At 44.4% G+C, this 27927-nt stretch overlaps 1 protein-coding gene across 1 annotated transcript; it reads left to right on the top strand.

Moving 5' to 3' along the window:
- LOC311125536 (long-chain fatty acid transport protein 2-like) lies at nt 1-27902 on the top strand. The gene is made up of 10 exons (XM_084199572.1): nt 1-646; nt 1001-1210; nt 3234-3392; nt 11982-12106; nt 19441-19635; nt 20425-20515; nt 21401-21599; nt 21758-21855; nt 26167-26297; nt 27303-27902. The coding sequence occupies exons 1-10, from the start codon at nt 172-174 to the stop codon at nt 27477-27479; spliced, it is 1860 nt and encodes a 619-aa protein (XP_084055698.1). The 5' UTR covers nt 1-171; the 3' UTR covers nt 27480-27902.
- The last annotated feature ends 25 nt before the right edge of the window (nt 27903-27927 follow it).

Raw genomic sequence — 27927 nt, 5'->3', positions numbered from 1 at the left:
ATTTGAGGCATTCCACATTTGAAAAGAAATTCGCCTGCGACGGTAATAACTGTTTGCGGCGCGCTACACTTTTGTGTTGATCCGATGGTTATCCTATTTTTTTTTATCCACAGAGAATAAACGAATCTACAATTCACCCAGAAGCATAGGAGCTCGACGTTGTGCTCAACAATGTACTTGGTTTCTATCCTTTTCGCCAGTCTGGCCGTCACACCGCTAGTTCTTAAAACTTTCTTTCCTTACTTCTGGAAAGATGCCTTCTACCTCGCGGACTTGGTTCGGATTTTGCTGAAGTTTGTTTTACGGAGGAGAAGGAAACCGTTATTTTTGGTTTTGGACCGTTTTTTGGAGCAGTCCGCCGCTCATGCGGACAGACCGTTCATCGTGTTTGAAAATAAAACCTATTCGTATCAGGACACGGACAGAAGAAGCAACAAAATAGCCAACGCTTTACAGAGGCACTCGGAGCTGCGACCGGGGGATACCGTGGCTCTTTTTATGGGAAACGAACCTGCCTTCATCTTCACCTGGCTGGCCCTGGCCAAACTGGGATGTCCCGTAGCGCTTCTCAACCATAACATCAGATCTAGATCTCTGCTGCACTGCTTCAACTGTTGCAGCGCCAAGCTGCTGATAGCAGCCGCGGGTAAGTGACCAATACCCCAAGGCCTACCCGTTGGCCCTTCAGCAGGCGGATATCACTATCAAAGTAAACTCATCCCGAGGCTAATTCCTCATAGGCGGAAGTGTCTGGTTGAGATTACTACATTATGACAATAGGTGAAAATCACAGGTGTTATGAGTTGATCAGAGACATGCACATCCAGAGTGATGGGACGAAAAAGACAAAGGTCTGCCATAGCCTATTGAAACTCAAATGATAATGATAATCAAATGATAATTCATGACTGTGGGGGCAAAAGTTACATTTTTTCTCTGCCGTCTAGAACAGCTGGAGTCCAGTTTTGATCAAGTATTGAATATTGAGTTCTTCTCTCAGAGCTGCAGGAAGCAGTGGAGGAGGTGCTTCCATCCCTGAGGGAGCAGGGTGTGTGTGTGTACCTGATGACTAAACAGTGTGACACACCTGGCGTGGAGGGCTTCTCTGACCTGGTGGAGGAAGCATCGGACACACCTCTCCCTCAGTCCCTCCGCTCGGACATCACCTTCAAAAGCCCTGCTGTCTACATCTACACCTCTGGGACCACAGGTGAGGCGGAGGACAGAGGGGAAGGGAGAGGGAGGGGGTACAGGGGAGGGGGAGGACAGAGGGGAAGGGAGAGGGAGGGGGTACAGGGGAGGGGGAGGACAGAGGGGAAGGGAGGGGGTACAGGTGAGGGGGAGGACAGAGGGGAAGGGAGAGGGAGGACAGAGGGGAAGGGAGAGGGAGGGGGTACAGGTGAGGGGGAGGACAGAGGTACAGGTGAGGGGGAGGACAGAGGGGAAGGGAGAGGGAGGGGGTACAGGTGAGGGGGAGGACAGAGGGGAAGGGAGAGGGAGGGGGTACAGGGGAGGGGGAGGACAGAGGGGAAGGGAGGGGGTACAGGTGAGGGGGAGGACAGAGGGGAAGGGAGAGGGAGGGGGTACAGGGGAGGGGGAGGACAGAGGGGAAGGGAGAGGGAGGGGGTACAGGGGAGGGGGAGGAGAGAGGGGAAGGGAGAGGGAGGGGGTACAGGGGAGGGGGTACAGGGGAGGGGGAGGACAGAGGGGAAGGGAGAGGGAGGTGGTATAGGGGAGGGGGAGGGGAAGGGAGAGGGAGGGGGTACAGGTGAGGGGGAGGACAGAGGGGAAGGGAGAGGGTGCTACACAGGTATGGTCTACTAGTCAGACATCACCTTCTAGAGCACTGCTTCTCTGCTTCCTCCTCTCTGTTTCCTTTCTCCTTCTTTCTCTCCTCTGTCCCCTGCTGCTTCCTTCCCTCTCTCTTCTGCCTGAAGCAGCCACTGTATATGAACAGCCATCTCTCTCCTGCCAGTGCTCCTGTATATGAACAGCCCTCTCTCTCCTGCCAGTGCTCCTGTATATGAACAGCCCTCTCTCTCCTGCCAGTGCTGCTGTATATGAACAGCCCTCTCTCTCCTGCCAGTGCTCCTGTATATGAACAGCCCTCTCTCTCCTGCCAGTGCTCCTGTATATGAACAGCCCTCTCTCTCCTGCCAGTGCTCCTGTCTATGAACAGCCCTCTCTCTCCTGCCAGTGCTCCTGTATATGAACAGCCCTCTCTCTCCTGCCAGTGCTCCTGTATATGAACAGCCCTCTCTCTCCTGCCAGTGCTCCTGTATATGAACAGCCCTCTCTCTCCTGCCAGTGCCCATGCTCCTGTATATGAACAGCCCTCTCTCTCCTGCCAGTGCTCCTGTATATGAACAGCCCTCTCTCTCCTGCCAGTGCTCCTGTCTATGAACAGCCCTCTCTCTCCTGCCAGTGCTGCTGTATATGAACAGCCCTCTCTCTCCTGCCAGTGCTCCTGTCTATGAACAGCCCTCTCTCTCCTGCCAGTGCTCCTGTATATGAACAGCCCTCTCTCTCCTGCCAGTGCTCCTGTATATGAACAGCCCTCTCTCTCCTGCCAGTGCTCATGCTGCTGTATATGAACAGCCCTCTCTCTCCTGCCAGTGCTCATGCTCCTGTATATGAACAGCTCTCTCTCTCCTGCCAGTGCTCCTGTCTATGAACAGCCCTCTCTCTCCTGCCAGTGCTCCTGTATATGAACAGCCCTCTCTCTCCTGCCAGTGCTGCTGTATATGAACAGCCCTCTCTCTCCTGCCAGTGCTCCTGTATATGAACAGCCCTCTCTCTCCTGCCAGTGCTCCTGTATATGAACAGCCCTCTCTCTCCTGCCAGTGCTCCTGTATATGAACAGCCCTCTCTCTCCTGCCAGTGCTCCTGTATATGAACAGCCCTCTCTCTCCTGCCAGTGCTCCTGTCTATGAACAGCCCTCTCTCTCCTGCCAGTGCTCCTGTATATGAACAGCCCTCTCTCTCCTGCCAGTGCTCTTGTATATTACATTTACATTTGAGATTTTAGTCATTTAGCAGACGCTCTTATCCAGAGCGACTTACAGTTAGTGAGTGCATACATTTTCATACCTGCCCCCCGTGGGAAACGAACCCACAACCCTGGCGTTGCAAGGGCCATGCTCTACCAACTGAGCTACAGGGGACCTCTATATGAACAGCCCTCTCTCTCTCCTGCTGTAATCATCTCTCTCCTCTTTCTACTGCTCCTGTAGGTCTGCCTAAAGCAGCGGTGGTTAATCAGAACCGTCTTCTGGCTGCCCTGGCCGTGCTGGACTCCACCGGTGTCACGCCTGGTGATGTCATCTACCTCAACCTGCCCCTCTACCACACCGCCGGCTTTATCATCGGCTTCATAGGATCCATCGAGACAGGTGAGTTTATACAGGATCCATCGAGACAGGTGAGTTTATACAGGATCTATCGAGGCAGGTGAGTTTATACAGGATCCATCGAGGCAGGTGAGTTTATACAGGATCCATCGAGACAGGTGAGTTTATACAGGATCCATCGAGACAGGTGAGTTTATACAGGATCCATCGAGGCAGGTGAGTTTATACAGGATCCATCGAGACAGGTGAGTTTATACAGGATCCATCGAGGCAGGTGAGTTTATACAGGATCCATCGAGACAGGTGAGTTTATACAGGATCCATCGAGGCAGGTGAGTTTATACAGGATCCATCGAGACAGGTGAGTTTATACAGGATCCATCGAGGCAGGTGAGTTTATACAGGATCCATCGAGGCAGGTGAGTTTATACAGGATCCATCGAGGCAGGTGAGTTTATACAGGATCCATCGAGACAGGTGAGTTTATACAGGATCCATCGAGACAGGTGAGTTTATACAGGATCCATCGAGACAGGTGAGTTTATACAGGATCCATCGAGACAGGTGAGTTTATACAGGATCCATCGAGACAGGTGAGTTTATACAGGATCCACCGAGACAGGTGAGTTTATATAGGATCCATCGAGACAGGTGAGTTTATACAGAATCCATCGAGGCAGGTGAGTTTATACAGGATCCATCGAGGCAGGTGAGTTTATACAGGATCCATCGAGACAGGTGAGTTTATACAGGATCCATCGAGACAGGTGAGTTTATACAGGATCCATCGAGGCAGGTGAGTTATACAGGATCCATCGAGACAGGTGAGTTTATACAGGATCCATCGAGACAGGTGAGTTTATACAGGATCCATCGAGGCAGGTGAGTTTATACAGGATCCATCGAGGCAGGTGAGTTTATACAGGATCCATCGAGGCAGGTGAGTTTATACAGGATCCATCGAGACAGGTGAGTTTATACAGGATCCATCGAGGCAGGTGAGTTTATACAGGATCCATCGAGACAGGTGAGTTTATACAGGATCCATCGAGGCAGGTGAGTTTATACAGGATCCATCGAGACAGGTGAGTTTATACAGGATCCATCGAGGCAGGTGAGTTTATACAGGATCCATCGAGGCAGGTGAGTTTATACAGGATCCATCGAGACAGGTGAGTTTATACAGGATCTATCGAGACAGGTGAGTTTATATAGGATCCATCGAGACAGGTGAGTTTATACAGGATCCATCGAGGCAGGTGAGTTTATACAGGATCCATCGAGGCAGGTGAGTTTATACAGGATCCATCGAGGCAGGTGAGTTTATACAGGATCCATCGAGACAGGTGAGTTTATACAGGATCCATCGAGGCAGGTGAGTTTATACAGGATCCATCGAGACAGGTGAGTTTATACAGGATCCATCGAGGCAGGTGAGTTTATACAGGATCCATCGAGGCAGGTGAGTTTATACAGGATCCATCGAGGCAGGTGAGTTTATACAGGATCCATCGAGACAGGTGAGTTTATACAGGATCCATCGAGACAGGTGAGTTTATACAGGATCCATCGAGACAGGTGAGTTTATACAGGATCCATCGAGGCAGGTGAGTTTATACAGGATCCATCGAGACAGGTGAGTTTATACAGGATCCATCGAGACAGGTGAGTTTACACTGAGTGTACAAAACATTAAGAACACCTTCCTAATATTGGGTTGCACCCCACCTTTTGCCCTAAGAACATACTCAATTTGTCGGGGCATGGACTCTACAAGGTGTTGAAAGCATGTTGACTCCAATGCTTCCCACATTGTCAAGATGGCTGGGTGGTGGACCATTCTTGATACACACGGGATATTGTATTGTATGAGGTAGTAGGTGGGTAGGGGGTAATATTGAGGTAGTAGGTGGGTAGGAGGTAATATTGAGGTATTAGGTGGGTAGGGGGTAATATTGGGGTAGTAGGTGGGTAGAGGGGTAATATTGAGGTAGTAGGTGGGTAGGGGGTAATATTGAGGTAGTAGGTGGGTAGGGGGTAATATTGAGGTAGTAGGTGGGTAGGGGGTAATATTGAGGTAGTAGGTGGGTAGGGGGTAATATTGGGGTAGTAGGTGGGTAGGGGGTAATATTGAGGTAGTAGGTGGGTAGGGGGTAATATTGAGGTAGTAGGTGGGTAGTGGGTAATATTGAGGTAGTAGGTGGGTAGGGGGTAATATTGGGGTAGTAGGTGGGTAGGGGGTAATATTGAGGTATTAGGTGGGTAGGGGGTAATATTGAGGTATTAGGTGGGTAGGGGGTAATATTGAGGTAGTAGGTGGGTACGGGGTAATATTGAGGTAGTAGGTGGGTACGGGGTAATATTTTATGAGGTAGTAGGTGGGTAGAGGGTAATATTGGGGTAGTAGGTGGGTAGGGGGTAATATTGAGGTATTAGGTGGGTAGGGGGTAATATTGAGGTATTAGGTGGGTAGGGGGTAATATTGAGGTAGTAGGTGGGTACGGGGTAATATTGAGGTATTAGGTGGGTACGGGGTAATATTTTATGAGGTAGTTGGTGGGTAGAGGCAATATTGAGGTAGTAGGTGTGTAAGGGGTAATGTTAAGGTCTGTGGCTTGGCCTTTCTAGTTGAAGCCATTTACTTAGCCATTTACTCCCCCCCCTCCCACGGAAGGGGAAATCAAATGAAAGAGGTCCTTGTGCATGTAAACCCGGGTTATCTCAACACAGCCAAAGCCACTGGGCAGAAAAAACAGCAAACGAGTTGGCTCGCCACTTCTTTCTTTTCTGCTCCGTCCCAACTGCCACCCTTTTCTCTTCAGAGTGCACTAATTTTGACTAAGGCCTATTGGGCTCTGGTCAAAAGTAGTGCACTGTGTAGGGAAAAGGGTGCCATTTGAGATGCCAATTCTCTTAGTGAGACCGTTTTCCTGAGTTTTCCAAGTGGGCTATAGTTCATTTCACTCTTCTGTTTGACCTCAGAGCAGAGTTACTAATTGAAGGGATATTTAATCACGTGGCGAAAACAAAACAGCCTCTTTTACCTTGTTATGTCTGATAGAACTGTGGTTCTGGAATGTCAGAGTTGGTTTAAGGCCAGCCCAGGTTTCCCCCCTCACCACTTAACATGACCAGGAAAATCTCCTGGCTTTAGTTATAGACTATGATTAGGGCCCAGAGTTTCCCCTCACCACGTAATCTGACCAGGACAGACTCTAGTTATAGACTATGATTAGGGCCCAGAGTTTCCCCTCACCACGTAATCTGACCAGGACAGACTCTAGTTATAGACTATGATTAGGGCCCAGAGTTTCCCCTCACCACGTAATCTGACCAGGACAGACTCTAAACAAGACTCTAGTTATAGACTATGATTAGGGCCCAGAGTTTCCCCTCACCACGTAATCTGACCAGGACAGACTCTAGTTATAGACTATGATTAGGGCCCAGAGTTTCCCCTCACCACGTAATCTGACCAGGACAGACTCTAAACAAGACTCTAGTTATAGACTATGATTAGGGCCCAGAGTTTCCCCTCACCACGTAATCTGACCAGGACAGACTCTAGTTATAGACTATGATTAGGGCCCAGAGTTTCCCCTCACCACGTAATCTGACCAGGACAGACTCTAAACAAGACTCTAGTTATGGTCTAATGTATAACTGGGGCCTGGAGGTTGCCCAGAGGTTGATTGTAATTGCTCTGGATATAACAATGTTTGATGCTAAATGACTAAAATGTAAATTGAGACATTAGAAGGAGCACGCCCCCATCCACATCGACAGGGCCGCATTGGAGAAGGTGAAAAGCTTCAAGTTCCACGGCGTACACATCACTGACAATCTGAAATGGTCTACCCACACAGACAATGTGGTGAAAGGGTGCAACAGCGCCTCTTCAACCTCAGGAGGCTGAAGAAATTTGGCTTGGCCCCTCACAAACTTCTACAGATGCACCAAAAGATGCACCATAATGGAACACTGGTCACTTTAATAATGGAACACTGGTCACTTTAATAATGGAACACTGGTCACTTTAATAACGGACCACTGGTCACTTTAATAATGGAACACTGGTCACTTTAATAATGGAACACTGGTCACTTTAATAATGGAACACTGGTCACTTTAATAATGGAACACTGGTCACTTTAATAATGGAACACTGGTCACTTTAATAATGGAACACTGGTCACTTTAATAATGGAACACTGGTCACTTTAATAATGGAACACTGGTCACTTTAATAATGGAACACTGGTCACTTTAATAATGTTTACATACCGTTTTACCCATTTCATATGCATATACTGTATTCTAGTCAAGGTCAGTACAGGTGCATCAAAGCTGAGACCGAGATACTGAAAAACAGCTTCTATCTCAAGGTCATCACTGTTAAATAGTCACCACTATCTGGCCTACGCCCAGTACCCTGCCCTGAACTTTAGTCACTGTCACTAGACGGCTACCACCCGGTTACTCTACCATGCACCTTAGAGGCTGCTGCCCTATGCACATACAGTGAGGGAAAAAAGTATTTGATCCCCTGCTGATTTTGTAAGTTTGCCCACTCACAAAGACATGATCAGTCTATAATTTTAATGGTAGGTTTATTTGAACAGTGAGAGACAGAATAACAACAAAAAAATCCAGAAAAACACATGTCAAAAATGTTATAAATTGATTTGCATTTTAATGAGGGAATTAAGTATTTGACCCCTCTGCAAAACATGACTTAGTACTTGGTGGCAAAACCCTTGTTAGCAATCACAGAGGTCAGACATTTCTTGTAGTTGGCCACCAGGTTTGCACACATCTCAGGAGGGATTTTGTCCCACTCTTCTTTGCAGATCTTCTCCAAGTCATTAAGGTTTCGAGGCTGACGTTTGGCAACTCGAACCTTCAGCTCCCTCCACAGATTTTCTATGGGATTAAGGTCTGGAGACTGGCTAGGCCACTCCAGGACCTTAATGTGCTTCTTCTTGAGCCACTCCTTTGTTGCCTTGGCCGTGTGTTTTGGGTCATTGTCATGCTGGAATACCCATCCACGACCCATTTTCAATGCCCTGGCTGAGGGAAGGAGGTTCTCACCCAAGATTTGACGGTACATGGCCCCGTCCATCGTCCCTTTGATGCAGTGAAGTTGTCCTGTCCTCTTAGCAGAAAAACACCCCCAAAGCATAATGTTTCCACCTCCATGTTTGACGGTGGGGATGGTGTTCTTGGAGTCATAGGCAGCATTCCTCCTCCTCCAAACACGGCGAGTTGAGTTGATGCCAAAGAGCTCGATTTTGGTCTCATCTGACCACAACACTTTCACCCAGTCCTCCTCTGAATCATTCATATGTTCATTGGCAAACTTCAGACGGCCCTGTATGTGTGCTTTCTTGAGCAGGTGTACCTTGTGGGCGCTGCAGGATTTCAGTCCTTCACGGCGTAGTGTGTTACCTATTGTTTTCTTGGTGACTATGGTCCCAGCTGCCTTGAGATCATTGACAAGATCCTCCCGTGTAGTTCTGGGCTGATTCCTCACCGTTCTCATGATCATTGCAACTCCACAAGGTGAGATCTTGCATGGAGCCCCAGGCCGAGGGTGATTGACAGTTATTTTGTGTTTCTTCCATTTGCGAATAATCGCACCAACTGTTGTCACCTTCTCACCAAGCTGCTTGGCGATGGTCTTTTAGCCAATTCCAGCCTTGTGTAGGTCTACAATCTTGTCCCTGACATCCCTGGAGAGCTCTTTGGTCTTGGCCATGGTGGAGAGTTTGGAATCTGATTGATTGATTGCTTCTGTGGACAGGTGTCTTTTATACAGGTAACAAGCTGAGATTAAGAGCACTCCCTTTAAGCGTGAGCTCCTAATCTCAGCTCGTTACCTGTATAAAACTATGGTTGTACATACAGTAACTTCGGAAAGTATTCAGACCCCTTGACTTTTTTCACATTTTGTTACATTACAGCCTTATTCTAAAATGGATTAAATAAAACAATTTCCTCCCCAATCTACACACAATACCCCATAATGACAAAGCGAAAACAGGTTTTTAGATTTTTTTGCAAATGTATTAAAAATAAAAAACAGAAATATCATATTTACATAAGTATTCAGACCCTTTGCTATGAGACTAGAAATTGAGCTCAGGTGCATCCTGTTTCCATGGATCATCCTTGAGTTTTTTCTAAAACTTGATTGGAGTCCACCTGTGGTAAATTCAATTGATTGGACATGATTTGGAAAGGCACACACCTGTCTATATAAGATCCCACAGTTGACAGTGCATGTCCGAGCAAAAACCAAGCCATGAGATCGAAAGAATTGTCCGTAGAGCTCCGAGACAGGATTGTGTCGCGGCACAGATCTGGGGAAGGGTGCCAAAAAAATTCTGCAGCATTGAAGGTCCCCAAGAACACAGTGGCCACCATCATTCTTAAATGGAAGAAGTTTGGGAATGGAAGAAGTTTGGAACCACCAAGACTCTTCCTAGAGCTGGCCGCCCGGCCAAACTGAGCAATCGGGGGAGAAGGGCCTTGGTCAGGGAGGTGACCAAGAATCGGATGGTCACTCTGAAAGAGCTCTAGAGTTCCTCTGTGGAGATGGGAGAACCTTCCAGAAGGAAAACCATCTCTGCAGCACTCCACCAATCAGGCCTTTATGGTAGAGTGGCCGGAGACGGAAGCCTCTCCTCAGTAAAAGGCACATGACAGCCCACTTGGATTTTGCCAAAAGACACCTAAAGACTCTCAGACCATAAGAAACAAGATTCTCTGGTCTGATGAAACCAAGATTGAACTCTTTGGTCTGAATGCCAAGCGTCACGTCTGGAGGAAACCTGGCACCATCCCTACGGTGAAGCATGGTGGTGGAAGCATCATGCTTTGGGGATGTTTTCAGCGGCAGGGACTGGGAGACTAGTCAGGATCGAGGCAAAGATGAACAGAGAAAAGTAAAGAGAGATCCTTGATGAAAACTTGCTCCAGGGCGCTCAGAACCTCAGACTGGGGTGAAGGTTCACCTTCCAACAGGACAACGACCCTAAGCACACAGCCAAGACAACGCAGGAGTGGCTTCGGGACAAATCTTGGAATGTCCTTGAGTGGCCAGATCCCGGACTTGAACCCGATCTAACATCTCTGGAGAGACCTGAAAATAGCTGTGCAGCAACACTCCCCATCCAACCTGACAGAGCTTGAGAGGATCTGCAGAGAAGAATGGGAGAAACTCCCCAAATACAGTTGTGTCAAGCTTTTAGCGTCATACCCAAGAAGACTCGAGGCTGTAATTGCTGCCAAAGGTGCTTAAACAAAGTACTGAGTAAAGGGTCTGAATACTTATGTAAATGTGATATTTCAGTTTGTTATTTTTAGTACATTTGCAAACATTTCTAAAAACCTGTTTTTGCTTTGTCATTAGGGGGTATTGTGCGTAGATTGATGAGGGGGGAAAAAACAATTTTATCAATTTTAGAATAAGTCTGTAACGTAACAATGTGGAAAAAGTAAAGGGGTCTGAATACTTTCCGAATGCACTGTATGCTATTCTTCAGATATACTACATATTCTATCCATATACTGTCCATAATGTATATACATCCCATCATATATATATATATGTACTGTATATATTCTCCGGACATTGCTCATCCTAATATTTATATATTTCTTAATTCCATTATTTTACTTTTTAGATTTGTGTGTATTGTTGTGTATTAGAGATTACTGCACTGTTGGAGCTAGGAACACAAGCATTTCACTACACCCGCAATAACATCTGCTAAATATGTGAATGCGACCAATAAAGTTTTATTTGAAATGTCCTGGTCAGGTCACGTGGTTAGGAATAACTCCCAAGCTGATTATGATGCACATGCAGTACCAGCTCACGGGTGCAGATTTACGGGACATTTTGGTACTGAAGTGAATACAACAGGTTCACAGCATGTGTGGCAACATTTCTGCTCTCACGGCCGCTACAAGGTCCCTGTTTTACAGCATGTACCTCATTTATAAGAGCTCTGTCTTGTTTCATTCCTGTGCCTGAACTAATACCCGCGCCTGCGTGTTAGGGTGTTTGGCGATGACCATGTACACAATGCTGACTTACCATGACAGTTTTGTCAACACTGCTGACTTACCATGACAGTTTTGTCAACACTGCTGACTTACCATGACAGTTTTGTCAACACTGCTGACTTACCATAACAGTTTTGTCAACACTGCTGACTTACCATGACAGTTTTGTCAACACTGCTGACTTACCATAACAGTTTTGTCAACACTGCTGACTTACCATGACAGTTTTGTCAACACTGCTGACTTAACATGACAGTTTTGTCAACACTGCTGACTTACCATGACAGTTTTGTCAACAATGCTGACTTACCATGACAGTTTTGTCAACAATGCTGACTTACCATGACAGTTTTGTCAACAATGCTGACTTACCATAACAGTTTTGTCAACACTGCTGACTTACCATGACAGTTTTATCAACACTGCTGACTTACCATGACAGTTTTGTCAGCATTTCAGTTCTGCCATTGCTTGATATGAAGCTATATCACCTGCATGTTCTTCAAACCGATCTTTTCATTGTGCCTCTTTCGTCTCTTCTATCTGTCTGTGTTCCAGGCTCGACCATCATTCTGAGGAGGAAGTTCTCGGCCTCTCAGTTCTGGGATGAGTGCAGGAAGTACAACGTTACCGTGGTCCAGTACATAGGAGAGGTGTTACGTTACCTCTGTAACACACCCAAGGTAAAGCAACCTCAGCTGCAAGCTCTATACAACGTGACCTTCGTTTTGTCATTCATCATTATGACATAGTAATTCCATAGTAGTTGCTATGGTTCTAGCATCCTGTCCAGGGGGTTTATGACATAGTAATTCCATAGTAGTTGCTATGGTTCTAGCATCCTGTCCAGGGGGTTTATGACATAGTAATTCCATAGTAGTTGCTATGGTTCTAGCATCCTGTCCAGGGGGTTTATGACATAGTAATTACATAGGAGTTGCTATGGTTCTAGCATCCTGTCCAGGGGGTTTATGACATAGTCATTACATAGTAGTTGCTATGGTTCTAGCATCCTGTCCAGGGGGTTTATGACATAGTAATTACATAGGAGTTGCTATGGTTCTAGCATCCTGTCCAGGGGGTTTATGACATAGTAATTACATAGTAGTTGCTATGGTTCTAGCATCCTGTCCAGGGGGTTTATGACATAGTAATACCATAGTAGTTGCTATGGTTCTAGCATCCTGTCCAGGGGGTTTATGACATAGTAATTCCATAGTAGTTGCTATGGTTCTAGCATCCTGTCCAGGGGGTTTATGACATAGTAATTACATAGTAGTTGCTATGGTTCTAGCATCCTGTCCAGGGGGTTTATGACATAGTAATTACATAGTAGTTGCTATGGTTCTAGCATCCTGTCCAGGGGGTTTATGACATAGTAATTACATAGTAGTTGCTATGGTTCTAGCATCCTGTCCAGGGGGTTTATGACATAGTAATTCCATAGTAGTTGCTATGGTTCTAGCATCCTGTCCAGGGGGTTTATGACATAGTAATTCCATAGTAGTTGCTATGGTTCTAGCATCCTGTCCAGGGGGTTTATGACATAGTAATTCCATAGTAGTTGCTATGGTTCTAGCATCCTGTCCAGGGGGTTTATGACATAGTAATTACATAGTAGTTGCTATGGTTCTAGCATCCTGTCCAGGGGGTTTATGACATAGTAATTACATAGTAGTTGCTATGGTTCTAGCATCCTGTCCAGGGGGTTTATGACATAGTAATTCCATAGGAGTTGCTGTGGTTCTAGCATCCTGTCCAGGGGGTTTATGACATAGTAATTACATAGGAGTTGCTATGGTTCTAGCATCCTGTCCAGGGGGTTTATGACATAGTAATTACATAGTAGTTGCTATGGTTCTAGCATCCTGTCCAGGGGGTTTATGACATAGTAATACCATAGTAGTTGCTATGGTTCTAGCATCCTGTCCAGGGGGTTTATGACATAGTAATTCCATAGTAGTTGCTATGGTTCTAGCATCCTGTCCAGGGGGTTTATGACATAGTAATTCCATAGTAGTTGCTATGGTTCTAGCATCCTGTCCAGGGGGTTTATGACATAGTAATTCCATAGTAGTTGCTATGGTTCTAGCATCCTGTCCAGGGGGTTTATGACATAGTAATTACATAGGAGTTGCTATGGTTCTAGCATCCTGTCCAGGGGGTTTATGACATAGTCATTACATAGTAGTTGCTATGGTTCTAGCATCCTGTCCAGGGGGTTTATGACATAGTAATTACATAGGAGTTGCTATGGTTCTAGCATCCTGTCCAGGGGGTTTATGACATAGTAATTACATAGTAGTTGCTATGGTTCTAGCATCCTGTCCAGGGGGTTTATGACATAGTAATACCATAGTAGTTGCTATGGTTCTAGCATCCTGTCCAGGGGGTTTATGACATAGTAATTCCATAGTAGTTGCTATGGTTCTAGCATCCTGTCCAGGGGGTTTATGACATAGTAATTACATAGTAGTTGCTATGGTTCTAGCATCCTGTCCAGGGGGTTTATGACATAGTAATTACATAGTAGTTGCTATGGTTCTAGCATCCTGTCCAGGGGGTTTATGACATAGTAATTACATAGTAGTTGCTATGGTTCTAGCATGCTGTCCAGGGGGTTTATGACATAGTAATTCCATAGTAGTTGCTATGGTTCTAGCATCCTGTCCAGGGGGTTTATGACATAGTAATTCCATAGTAGTTGCTATGGTTCTAGCATCCTGTCCAGGGGGTTTATGACATAGTAATTCCATAGTAGTTGCTATGGTTCTAGCATCCTGTCCAGGGGGTTTATGACATAGTAATTACATAGTAGTTGCTATGGTTCTAGCATCCTGTCCAGGGGGTTTATGACATAGTAATTACATAGTAGTTGCTATGGTTCTAGCATCCTGTCCAGGGGGTTTATGACATAGTAATTCCATAGGAGTTGCTGTGGTTCTAGCATCCTGTCCAGGGGGTTTATGACATAGTAATTACATAGGAGTTGCTATGGTTCTAGCATCCTGTCCAGGGGGTTTATGACAAAGTCATTACATAGGAGTTGCTATGGTTCTAGCATCCTGTCCAGGGGGTTTATGACATAGTAATTACATAGTAGTTGCTATGGTTCTAGCATCCTGTCCAGGGGGTTTATGACATAGTAATACCATAGTAGTTGCTATGGTTCTAGCATCCTGTCCAGGGGGTTTATGACATAGTAATTCCATAGTAGTTACTATGGTTCTAGCATCCTGTCCAGGGGGTTTATGACATAGTAATTACATAGTAGTTGCTATGGTTCTAGCATCCTGTCCAGGGGGTTTATGACATAGTAATTACATAGTAGTTGCTATGGTTCTAGCATCCTGTCCAGGGGGTTTATGACATAGTAATTCCATAGTAGTTGCTATGGTTCTAGCATCCTGTCCAGGGGGTTTATGACATAGTAATTACATAGTAGTTGCTATGGTTCTAGCATCCTGTCCAGGGGGTTTATTTGCACATCAAGCTGCCTCATGCCACATAAGCAGGAGATATGGACCCTTTCTGTCTCGGACAAGGCTTACATATTCTCTCAGGTACAGGGTATATGGCTGACCAGCCATGTTTTCAGACATGTTTCAGACAAGGATTTGAAAGTATTTGACATTATATTTTTGACCGAGTGCTGTAGAGTACACACTAATAATAACAACATGCTAGTAGGCCACTTGGCAGCATGCAGGGGCCATGAGGAACCCATGCGGGGGCCATGCTGGAATCAAACTCCACTTCCTGGTGTTTCCCATGTGGGGGCCATGCTGGAATCAAACTCCACTTCCTGGTGTTTCCCATGTGGGGGCCATGCTGGAATCAAACCCCACTTCCTGGTGTTTCCCATGCGGGGGCCATGCTGGAATCAAACTCCACTTCCTGGTGTTTCCCATGCGGGGGCCATGCTGGAATCAAACTCCACTTCCTGGTGTTTCCCATGTGGGGGCCATGCTGGAATCAAACTCCACTTCCTGGTGTTTCCCATGTGGGGGCCATGCTGGAATCAAACATCACATCTCTGGTGTTTCCCATGTGGGGGCCATGCTGCAATCAAACATCACATCTCTGGTGTTTCCCATGCAGGGGCCATGGTGGAATCAAACTTCACATCTCTGGTGTTTCCCATGCAGGGGCCATGCTGGAATCAAACATCACATCTCTGGTGTTTGCGGCAGCATCCATGCTCTAACCCACTGAGCTATGGTGAACCCAAGTGTTGGACTAGTGTTACAGACTAGTGTCACAGACTTGTGTCACAGACTAGTGTCACAGACTAGTGTTACAGACTAGTGTCACAGACTAGTGTCACAGACTAGTGTTACCGACTAGTGTTATAGACTAGTGTCACAGACTAGTGTCACAGACTAGTGTTACAGACTAGTGTCACCGACTAGTGTCACAGACTAGTGTTACAGACTAGTGTTACCGACTAGTGTTACCGACTAGTGTCACAGACTAGTGTTGCAGACTAGTGTTACAGACTAGTGTTACATACTAGTGTTACAGACTAGTGTCACAGACTAGTGTCACAGACTAGTGTCACAGACTAGTGTCACAGACTAGTGTTACCGACTAGTGTCACAGACTAGTGTCACAGACTAGTGTTACAGACTAGTGTTACCGACTAGTGTCACAGACTAGTGTCACAGACTAGTGTCACAGACTAGTGTTACAGACTAGTGTCACAGACTAGTGTCACAGACTAGTGTCACAGACTAGTGTCACAGACTAGTGTTACCGACTAGTGTCACAGACTAGTGTCACAGACTAGTGTTACAGACTAGTGTTACCGACTAGTGTCACAGACTAGTGTCACAGACTAGTGTCACAGACTAGTGTTACAGACTAGTGTCACAGACTAGTGTCACAGACTAGTGTTACAGACTAGTGTTACCGACTAGTGTCACAGACTAGTGTCACAGACTAGTGTTACAGACTAGTGTTACCTACTAGTGTTACAGACTAGTGTTACAGACTAGTGTCACAGACTAGTGTCACAGACTAGTGTTACAGACTAGTGTTACCGACTAGTGTCACAGACTAGTGTCACAGACTAGTGTCACAGACTAGTGTTACAGACTAGTGTTACAGACTAGTGTCACAGACTAGTGTCACAGACTAGTGTTACAGACTAATGTCACAGACTAGTGTCACAGACTACATTTTACATTTTAGTCATTTAGCAGACGCTCTTATAGTGTTACAGACTAGTGAAGCCAGGTGTGGTTTACTCCCAGACTTTGTGGCGCGAACTGCTCCTTCTGTTTGTCCAATCAGACCGAGACCCTCTCGGCCACTTCCAAAACTCTCCAGCTAGGTTGTCTTACAACCCGGCCACAGCTGTAGCGTCGGAAATAGAAGCCATCATTAAGATTCACTGTGTCACCTTACTGTTATCAATATCACTGACCTGGAATGTTCTAAGGTGATATTTTCTATTGAGTTGGATTGAATCCAGACAGATGATCGAGTTCAACATTTCATCGATAGGTTAGGTTTTAATCTGGATATTATAGTAGCAGATGTTTCTCATGTGCCTCTTTTTTTTTTTTTTTACGGTAAAGATATGCAGGCGGTTATGAGAGACGCCATTTTATGGAAGATGCCATCACCTTGTATTTTCTGGACTAGGCTACATGCAGGCAGTTCTGTCTTCTTCTCATCACCAAATCTCCCAAAAGGAGCCTTTCCCCAAAATGTATGGGGGGAGACTTAAAATACTTTTCTGACCAGCATCCCATTGACCGCTCAACTAGCCCAAACCCTAACCCTAACCCTAACCCTAACCCTAACCCTAACCCTAACCCTAACCATTACCTTAACCCTAACCCTAACCCTAACCCTAACCCTAACCCTAACTCTAACCCTAACCCTAACCCTAACCCTAACTCCAACCCTAACTCCAACCCTAAACTAATTTGAACCAATTCAGAAATGAAATATTGGTTTGCACGTCATCCACGTCCCCTTACTTGTTATGTCATATTTCAGGGCCCTGAAAGGCGTGTCCTGGAGAGCAATGTAAACATTCTGTGTTCCGCCATTGAAACTGAACCCCTCTCCACGTACAGACACACCATGTGACCCTCCCACAGCCTAGTGGTCTAGAGTTGCATCTGAAATGGCACCCTATTCCCTATATAGTTTCACCAGGGCAAAAGTAGTGGACTACAGTATATAGGGAATAGGGTGCCATTTAGGACCCACCCTCGTGGTTCTGATCTGGTGGTCCTCTCGGAATAGCTAGTGGCCTTTACTTAGGAACTCTACCATGTGGAATGACAGTCAGTGGTAGGCTGAGGCTTGGGCTGGGGCTGGGGCTGAGGCTGGGGCTGAGGCTGGGGCTTGGGCTGAGGCTGGGGCTGAGGCTGGGGCTGGGGCTTGGGCTGGGGCTGAGGCTGGGGCTGAGGCTGGGGCTGGGGCTGGGGCTGGGGCTGGGGCTGGGGCTGAGGCTGGGGCTGAGGCTGGGGCTGAGGCTGGGGCTTGGGCTGGGGCTGAGGCTGGGGCTGAGGCTGGGAAACCATATCTCTGCGTCAGGGAAGGGGAATGTAATCATGTATTGCGGGTCATGTTTTCGAACCTTTCATTGGATAGTTAAAAATAATGTTAGGTTAGAATGTTATAGAACGTTAGGTTAGAATGTTATAGAATGTTAGGTTAGAATGTTAATAGAACCTAATAGAATGTTAGGTTAGAATGTTATAGAATGTTTGGTTAGAATGTTATAGAATGTTAGGTTAGAATGTTAATAGAACCTAATATAATGTTAGGTTAGAATGTTATAGAATGTTAGGTTAGAATGTTATAGAATGTTAGGTTAGAATGTTAATAGAACCTAATATAATGTTAGGTTAGAATGTTATAGAATGTTAGGTTAGAATGTTATAGAATGTTAGGTTAGAATGTTAATAGAACCTAATATAATGTTAGGTTAGAATGTTATAGAATGTTAGGTTAGAATGTTATAGAATGTTAGGTTAGAATGTTAATAGAACCTAATATAATGTTAGGTTAGAATGTTATAGAATGTTAGGTTAGAATGTTATAGAATGTTAGGTTAGAATGTTAATAGAACCTAATAGAATGTTAGCTTACAATGTTAGTTTTCATTTCAGTTGTTTCCAAATGACTTTTGGAACTGAATGTACTGTACCTACATATACTGTAGAATGTATAGATAATGAAAGATATTGAAAGGTATTGAAAATGAAAGATATTGAAAGGTATTGAAAAGGAAAGAAATTGAAAGGTATTGAAAATGAAAGATATTGAAAGATATTGAAAAGGAAAGATATTGGTTGCCTGACGACTTAAACTGAATTGTTCCGCTGCCCTGTGTTCGCTACATACTTCAGTCTGAGACTGCCATCGCTGAAGTAGTTTGTGGTGACATCAAAATGAGGGGTGTTGTACAAAACAAAGTCATCAGCGATTGGATCATTTCTAACCAATCAGAGTATCAATGCCAATTACGCATTTTCAAAACGTAGCTTTATCCACGTGTGTTCTGTCTCTGGCTCAACCCATTTGGTTTCTGGGACCAATCAGAAAGTTTAGAATGTGTTTGCATTCTAGAAATTGACAGGGAGGTACTCAGATCCAGACTCATCGCAGAGAAGAAACGAACGTCCGTGGGCGTGGCCTAGCGTTTGGCCAGTGCAAGGAGTTTGGGAAGCCAGGCAAAGATATTGGTACTTTAAGGTTTTGATTTTCATTCTGAAAACAATTTTTGACGGCAAGGTCGTACTGAGGTTACATGATTTCCATTTGAGTTGTTTTTAAAATGTCTGTTTTACTGCCTAGAACTCAAACCAACAGGATATGTTCCAGGTATTGGGAATACACTATATGGCTGTTCAAATGAAAATCTGAATTAGAAAAACATTATTGTTCACCCAATGACTAAATGTGTGTTTGTCTTCACAATAACATGATTGACATAAAAATAAAAAATAAACATTGAAAAGATGAATGTTTCTGTTTTCTCCCAACGTTCCAGAGAGACAACGACAGAGAGCACAAAGTCAGGCTGGCCATTGGTAACGGTGTGAGAGCAGAGATATGGAAGGAGTTCCTGAACCGCTTTGGGAACATGGACGTGAGGGAGTTTTATGCTTCAACTGAGGGCAACGTGGGATTCGTCAACTACACCGGGAAGATAGGAGCTATCGGACGAGTCAACTACCTACACCGGGTAAGGACTGACTCCTGAACAGCCCTGACTCCTGGGGCCAGGATTCATAATGCCTCTCAGAGTAGGAGTGCTGATCTCGGATCAGGTCCCCCCCTGTTCATTAAATCTTATTCATTATGATCTAAAAGGTCAAATTGATCCTAGATCAGCACTCTTTACTCTGAGACACTTTATGAATAAGGGGACTGAAGATCTGACTTCTAAGAACCAGGGTTGGGGACAATTCCATTTAATATCAGTTACTGAATTGAAATGGAATTGACCCCAACTCTACTGAGATATCATGCTTCCCTCTACATTTACATCACATTTTAGTCATTTAGAAAACGCTCTTATCCAGACTCACTTACAGTTAGTAACGTTTATCTTAGGATAGCTAGATACTTTTATTTGTATTAAATTGGTAAAGGTTTTACGTTGTAGAAAATGTACATTGGACATTTTACCAGGTCCGAAAATCAACTGAAATACCGTGCCTTTATCACAGTGATGTCTCTCCTGTCCCTCTTATCGAAGCTGTTTCACTATGTTCTGATCATGGTGTCTCTCCCTCTTATAGAAGCTGTTTCACTATGTTCTGATCATGATGTCTCTCCCTCTTATAGAAGCTGTTTCACTATGTTCTGATCATGGTGTCTCTCCCTCTTATAGAAGCTGTTTCACTATGTTCTGATCATGGTGTCTCTCCCTCTTATAGAAGCTGTTTCACTATGTTCTGATCATGATGTCTCTCCCTCTTATAGAAGCTGTTTCACTATGTTCTGATCATGGTGTCTCTCCCTCTTATAGAAGCTGTTTCCTTATGCTCTGATTAAATACGACACAGAGAGAGATGAACCAATCAGAGACTCTACCGGACTGTGTGTAGAAGCTCCTAAAGGTGAGATACTCTTTCATAGGTGTGTTAGTGTTGGGCAGGAACAAAAGCCTGCACCCACTGTACTGTAGCTCTCCAGGGCTGGAGTTGGAGGCTCGTTCTGTACTGTTTATTCATTTATTAATTGCTTTTATTCAACCAGGGAGGTTATTGTGGACACATTCTGGTTTACAATAATGACCTGAAAATCACACAGATCTCAATGTATATTATGCTATTCATGTGTGTGTGTGTATGGCCCTTTCCCTAAGGCAGAGACTGTGTAGGTCTACATTATGGTGTGTGTGTCTTCCTATGGGGTGGCAGGTAGCTTAGTGGGTAAGAGCATTGTGCCAGTAACCGAAAGGTCGCTGGTTCTAATCCCCGAGCCGACTAGGTGAAAAATGTGTCGATGTGCCCTTGAGCAAGGCACTTAACCCTAATTGCTCCTGTAAGTCGCTCTGGATAAGAGCGTCTGCTAAATGACTAAAACAAAACAAAACAAAACATTCCTGAAGGTGAGACAGGACTGTTGGAGTAGGTCTACATTATGGTGTGTGTGTCTTCAAGAAGGTGAGACAGGACTGTTGGGTGTAGGTCTACATTATGGTGTGTGTGTCTTACTGAAGGTGAGACAGGACTGTTGGAGTAGGTCTACATTATGGTGTGTGTGTGTGTCTTCCTGAAGGTGAGACAGGACTGTTGGTGTAGGTCTACATTATGGTGTGTGTGTCTTCCTGAAGGTGAGACAGGACTGTTGGAGTAGGTCTACATTATGGTGTGTGTGTCTTACTGAAGGTGAGACAGGACTGTTGGAGTAGGTCTACATTATGGTGTGTGTGTCTTCCTGAAGGTGAGACAGGACTGTTGGGTGTAGGTCTACATTATGGTGTGTGTGTCTTCCTGAAGGTGAGACAGGACTGTTGGTGTCGAAGATCACAGACATCGCTCCTTTTGTTGGATACGCTAAGAACAGCCAGCAGACAGAGAAGAAGAGACTGAGAGACGTGTTTCAGAAAGGAGATCTGTACTTTAACAGTGGAGACCTGCTGAAGATAGACCAGGACAACTTTATTTACTTTCAGGATCGAGTCGGAGATACATTCAGGTACATATCCTGACCTACAGTATGACTTTCCAAATATATGGAACCATACTCTATTATATTCTATGATATTATATTGACTGGAGTTGTATTGACCCCTACAGGTGGAAGGGAGAGAACATATTATATTATATTGACTGGAGTTGTATTGACCCCTACAGGTGGAAGGGAGAGAACGTGGCCACAACTGAAGTAGCTGACATCCTCACCCTGATAGACTTTGTCCAAGAGGCGAATGTCTACGGCGTCCAAGTACCAGGTAAATCTAACCCTAACCTTAATCCAAGTACCAGGTAAATCTAACCCTAACCTTAATCCAAGTACCAGGTAAATCTAACCCTAACCTTAATCCAAGTACCAGGTAAATCTAACCCTTACCTTAATCCAAGTACCAGGTAAATCTAACCCTAACCTTAATCCAAGTACCAGGTAAATCTAACCCTAACCTTAATCCAAGTACCAGGTAAATCTAACCCTAACCTTAATCCAAGTACCAGGTAAATCTATCCCTTACCTTAATCCAAGTACCAGGTAAATCTAACCCTAACCTTAATCCAAGTACCAGGTAAATCTAACCCTTACCTTAATCCAAGTACCAGGTAAATCTAACCCTAACCTTAATCCAAGTACCAGGTAAATCTAACCCTAACCTTAATCCAAGTACCAGGTAAATCTAACCCTTACCTTAATCCAAGTACCAGGTAAATTTAACCCTAACCTTAATCCAAGGACCAGGTAAATCTAACCCTTACCTTAATCCAAGTACCAGGTAAATCTAACCCTAACCTTAATCCAAGTACCAGGTAAATCTAACCCTTACCTTAATCCAAGTTCCAGGTAAATCTAACCCTTACCTTAATCCAAGTACCAGGTAAATCTAACCCTAACCTTAATCCAAGTACCAGGTAAATCTAACCCTTACCTTAATCCAAGTACCAGGTAAATCTAACCCTAACCTTAATCCAAGTACCAGGTAAATCTAACCCTAACCTTAATCCAAGTACCAGGTAAATCTAACCCTTACCTTAATCCAAGTACCAGGTAAATCTAACCCTAACCTTAATCCAAGTACCAGGTCAATCTAACCCTAACCTTAATCCAAGTACCAGGTAAATCTAACCCTTACCTTAATCCAAGTACCAGGTAAATCTAACCCTAACCTTAATCCAAGTACCAGGTAAATCTAACCCTAACCTTAATCCAAGTACCAGGTAAATCTAACCCTAACCTTAATCCAAGTACCAGGTAAATCTAACCCTAACCTTAATCCAAGTACCAGGTAAATCTAACCCTTACCTTAATCCAAGTACCAGGTAAATTTAACCCTAACCTTAATCCAAGGACCAGGTAAATCTAACCCTTACCTTAATCCAAGTACCAGGTAAATCTAACCCTAACCTTAATCCAAGTACCAGGTAAATCTAACCCTTACCTTAATCCAAGTACCAGGTAAATCTAACCCTTACCTTAATCCAAGTACCAGGTAAATCTAACCCTAACCTTAATCCAAGTACCAGGTAAATCTAACCCTTACCTTAATCCAAGTACCAGGTAAATCTAACCCTAACCTTAATCCAAGTACCAGGTAAATCTAACCCTAACCTTAATCCAAGTACCAGGTAAATCTAACCCTAAACTTAATCCAAGTACCAGGTAAATCTAACCCTTACCTTAATCCAAGTACCAGGTAAATCTAACCCTAACCTTAATCCAAGTACCAGGTAAATCTAACCCTTACCTTAATCCAAGTACCAGGTAAATCTAACCCTAACCTTAATCCAAGTACCAGGTAAATCTATCCCTAACCTTGATCCAAGTACCAGGGAACCCTAACCCTAACCTTGATCGAGGGACCAGGTAACCCTAATCTTGATCCAAGTACCAGGTAACCTTAACTCGAACGCAAACAGTGGCAATTGGACCTAAGCCTTCCAACACGTTGTCCCAAACTAAAAAATCTAGAAAAATAACAGAAACATAGCATCACTTAATGCACCCAACTAAATGAAACAGGCCTGAGGCGGAGCCATGGTTGGGTCTGCCACTCACACAGAGGCAGCGCCCTCATGGAAAATGCTACCAACAACCACAACCACGCTGCTTACACAGCCTGTGGTAGCCTGACGCCATCACTATCACACTATCACCACGACAACAACAGTGACACATCAAAGGATGTGTGTTTGACAGGCTGGTGATGCTGAAAGGACAGTGACTGTAATATGCAGCGCGCCACGTAGGAGAGAACACACATAGGGTTTATAGAAAGAGAGCAGTCACACTCAACATGGTGTAAAACAAAACAAAAAATCCCCCCAAAATCTGTTAGTTTAAGCTAGAGATATCTTGCATTGGATGCGTCTCAATCCACCACATCCGCCGATGTCACACTTCCGCATCTGCGGTGAAAGGTGACAGAGCTAGAGCGGTGTTTGCCAGACCATGAGACCTCCCGAAGATCGGTCTTCTCACAAAATCGTCTGTAGCGTCCGAACGGTTTGGCCGACAAAACTATTACGAAAGATGAGACTCTCACAAATACGATGGTGTTCTCTGTTTTGCTCTATGACCCCCACAGGTCCCCCGGTACCAGTTGAAAAGATGAAGGAAGGTATCAATGGAGACTGTTTACTGCCAAAAATAAGGGGTTAAATACATGTAATAAAAAATAAAACAAATGTTTCGTGATCTTTCTTATATCTCTCAGATATAGGACAGACACTTCAGAACAAACTTCCTTTTGTTGTTTTTTAGGGACTATCTGTTGTTCCATGTAGTGAATCTGTTAGTCAATGTGTTTGTATGGGCTAATAGCAGTAAGGACAAATTAAAAAAATTTTATACTTCAAGGGGTCTTAAAATTCAAAATCAAATAACTAAATGATCCTTGGTATGACCTTCTTAAAACAATTCCATATAGCTTAGTAGAAAGCTCAGGTGCATCCTGTTTCCATTGATCATCCTTGAGATGTTTCTACAACTTGATTAGAGTCCACCTGTGGTAAATTCAATTGATTGGACATGATTTGGAAAGGCACGAACCTGTCCATATAAGGTCCCACAGTTGACAGTGCATGTCAGAGCAAAAACCAAGCCATCAGTTCGAAGGAATTGTCTGTAGAGCTCCGAGACAGGATTGTGTCGAGGCACAGATCTGGGGAAGGGAAACAAAACATTTCTGCAGCATTGAAGGTTCCCAAGAACACAGTAGCCTCCATCATTCTTAAATGGAAGAAGTTTGAAACCACCAAGACTCTTCCTAGAGCTGGCCGCCCAGCCAAACTGAGCAATTGGAGGAGAAGGGCCTTGGTCAGGGAGGTGACCAAGAACCCGATGGTCACTCTGACAGAGCTCCAGAGTTATTCAGGCGAGATGGGAGAACCTGCCAGAAGGACAACCGTCTCTGCAGCACTCCACCAATCAGGCCTTTATGGAAGAGTAACCAGACGGAAGCCACTCCTCAGTAAAAGGCACATGACAGCTCGCTTGGAGTTTGCCAAAAGGCACCTAAAGGACTCTCAGACCATGAGAAACAAAATTCTCTGGTCTGATGAAACCAAGATTGAACTCTTTGGCCTGAATGCCAAGTGTCACGTCTGGAGGAAACCTGGCAGCATCCCTACGGTGAAGCATGGTGGTGGCAGCATCATGCTGTGGGGATGTTTTTCAGCGGCTGGGACTGGGAGACTAGTCAGGATAGAGGGAAAGATGAACGGAGCAAAGTACAGAGAGATCCTTGTCATTATGGGGTATTGTGTGTAGATTGATGAGGGGTTGGGGGAAAGTATTGAATCCGTTTTAGAATAAGGCTGTATCTTAACAACATGTGGAAAAAGTCAAGGGGTCAGAATACTATCCAAATACACTGCAAAAAGCCAGTAGGTCCCAGTCATAATAATACAAAAACACAACCATTAGGCTAAGCATTTCCCAATCGAAATGTACAACAATCACTTCCCATTGCAAACATCTTTTTCACATTCAGCACACAAAGTAACCGGTGCTCTAAAGTTTAACTGGTGCTCTAAAGTTTAAAAACTGCAACAATGTTTCACAGACGTTATTTTCAACGCGATAGCTAAAAACAGCAAACGAGCTGATATAAGAATCACTGTTCCACTCACCAGACGATGATCATTTGAAACTTAACTTCTTGTTGAAAGTTTGAGTGGAATTATCTTCTGGTGTTTGTTTCATTAGTCCACTGTTGATACAGTCCCAAAATGTTTTGCATGTCAGCAGTCAAGTTTAAAATAACTTTAAAATACAGAAAGTGTCACAGTATGATGCGTTCTGATTGTTTAGTTGTTGGAATGAGTGATTGTTGTGTTCTGATTGTTCAGTTGTAGGAATGAGTGATTGTTGTGTTCTGATTGTTCAGTTGTAGGAATGAGTGATTGTTGTGTTCTGATTGTTTAGTTGTAGGAATGAGTGATTGTTGCGTTCTGATTGTTCAGTTGTAGGAATGAGTGATTGTTGTGTTCTGATTGTTTAGTTGTTGGAATGAGTGATTGTTGCGTTCTGATTGTTTAGTTGTTGGAATGAGTGATTGTTGTGTTCTGTCTCCAAGGCCACGAGGGGAGGATCGGAATGGCTGCCGTCACGGTGAAGGAGGGAGAACAGTTTGATGGCAACAAAACGTTCAGCCATGTAGCCAGCTACTTACCGGCGTATGCACGGCCACGCTTCATACGCATTCAGGTAACTATTGAAAAGTCACAGGCATTTTGTCTGATTCTCTGTAATAATGGTATGGGAATAATAATAATGCATTTTATTTTGTAAAGTGGTTTCTTGCATCAAACACAACAATATTTTCAGTCACCTCCTTGTCTGAAGGACAAGTAGATAAACAGGTTAATGTCAAGCCCTGCATTTTTTTTCTTCCAAAAGTCTCATGGAATGTAGGCCTACATTGAACACCACACATTAGCTGCTACTGTAGGCTGAATGATAGAACAGCTATTTCCATGTTAAAATGTTATGGGATGCATTTTTCTCCATTGTATTTTATGGTAGGCCACTCTAGTTGGCCTACATTATGATCAAATAGCCACAGTAGCCTACTTGACCACTGTTAAAACTGTAACTTAAAGCGGGTACAGCCTCAGTGTTCACAGTAAACACTCGCTGGAAGTTGCACAGAATTTTCACAATGTTCAAGTTTGAACTCAGCAGACCTGACATTTCTCAGTGCCTAATGTTTTTGGAGGGAACATTGGTGTGGACTCTTTTTTGCTTATGAGATCAGGGGCTTTTCTGGATAAAACATTTTTTAGAGGCACCCATCTTGGCGACGTAGAGAAATGTTTGCATTTTTAAGCCAATTTCCTGCAATTGTACACTTTTCTCCATAAAGCTGAGACAGGTTTTTGCAGTTTTAAAGCTAATTTCCTGCAATTCTAGGCATTTTACCATGTTTAATGCTGTGTTCTTTTGCTCAAACATAAAAACTAAATCTATACTGCTAAATTCATTGTTTTTGTAATGTTCTATCCTCCCTCACTGTCTAGCTTTTATTTTGGTGATTGTTAGTTCTCAAAGATTATATTATTTACAAATATATATTTTAGTCGTCTACACTGAAATGTTTTTCCCAGCCCAAGGATTTCAATGGCAGAAACATCACTGGAGATGAATAGTCCACTGAGCTAAAAGCCTGTGTGTGTTTGTCTCTCTTTCTCTTTCTTTCTCTCTCATATCCAGAATGCGGTGGAGGTGACGGGGACCTTCAAGCAGATGAAGGTGAGGTTGGTGGAGGAAGGTTTCGACCCGGCCTGCATCCCAGACCCTCTGTACATCCTACAGGAGAGAGAGCAGAGCTACACACCAATGTCTGGCCAGGTCTACAGCGCCATAGTGTCAGGCAACATCAAGCTGTGAACACATCTGAGCTTCAACTACTCTTGGGTCCTGTTCATTAGGGCATAAAATGGAAAACGTTTCAAAAAACGTTTCGCAACGGAAAACAAAAATGAGCATTACTTAGTCCCTACCTGTTTTAGTCCACGCCAGCACAGGACCTCCACATCCGGCTTCTTCACCTGCGGGATCGTCTGAGACCAGCCACCCGGACAGCTGATGAAACTGAGGAGTATTTCTCTCTGTAATAAAACCCTTTTGTGGGGAAAAACTAATTCTGATGGGCCTGGCTCCACAGTGGGAGGGCCTATGCCCTCCCAGGCCCACCCATGGCTGCGCCCCTGCCCAGTCATGTGAAATCCATAGATTAGGGCCTAATGAATTTATTTCAATTGACTGATTTCCTTATAAGAACTGTAACTCAGTAAAATCGTTGAAATTGTTGCATGTTGCGTTTATATTGTTGTTC

This window comes from Coregonus lavaretus, assembly GCF_964263955.1.
Source record: "Coregonus lavaretus genome assembly, contig: HAP1_SCAFFOLD_1405, whole genome shotgun sequence".
NCBI lineage: Eukaryota > Metazoa > Chordata > Actinopteri > Salmoniformes > Salmonidae > Coregonus > Coregonus lavaretus.
Note: the sequence above shows the minus strand (reverse complement) of the source record. Positions and strands in the feature narration are given on the sequence as shown.

Bases quoted from the DNA above. Each gene is read 5' to 3' on its own strand.
- LOC311125536 (XM_084199572.1), top strand. From the start codon at position 172: ATGTACTTGGTTTCTATCCTTTTCGCCAGTCTGGCCGTCACACCGCTA. The intron at 1,211-3,233 runs GTGAGGCGGAGG...CTGCTCCTGTAG, and splicing joins CTACACCTCTGGGACCACAG to GTCTGCCTAAAGCAGCGGTG. The intron at 12,107-19,440 runs GTAAAGCAACCT...CCAACGTTCCAG, and splicing joins ACCTCTGTAACACACCCAAG to AGAGACAACGACAGAGAGCA.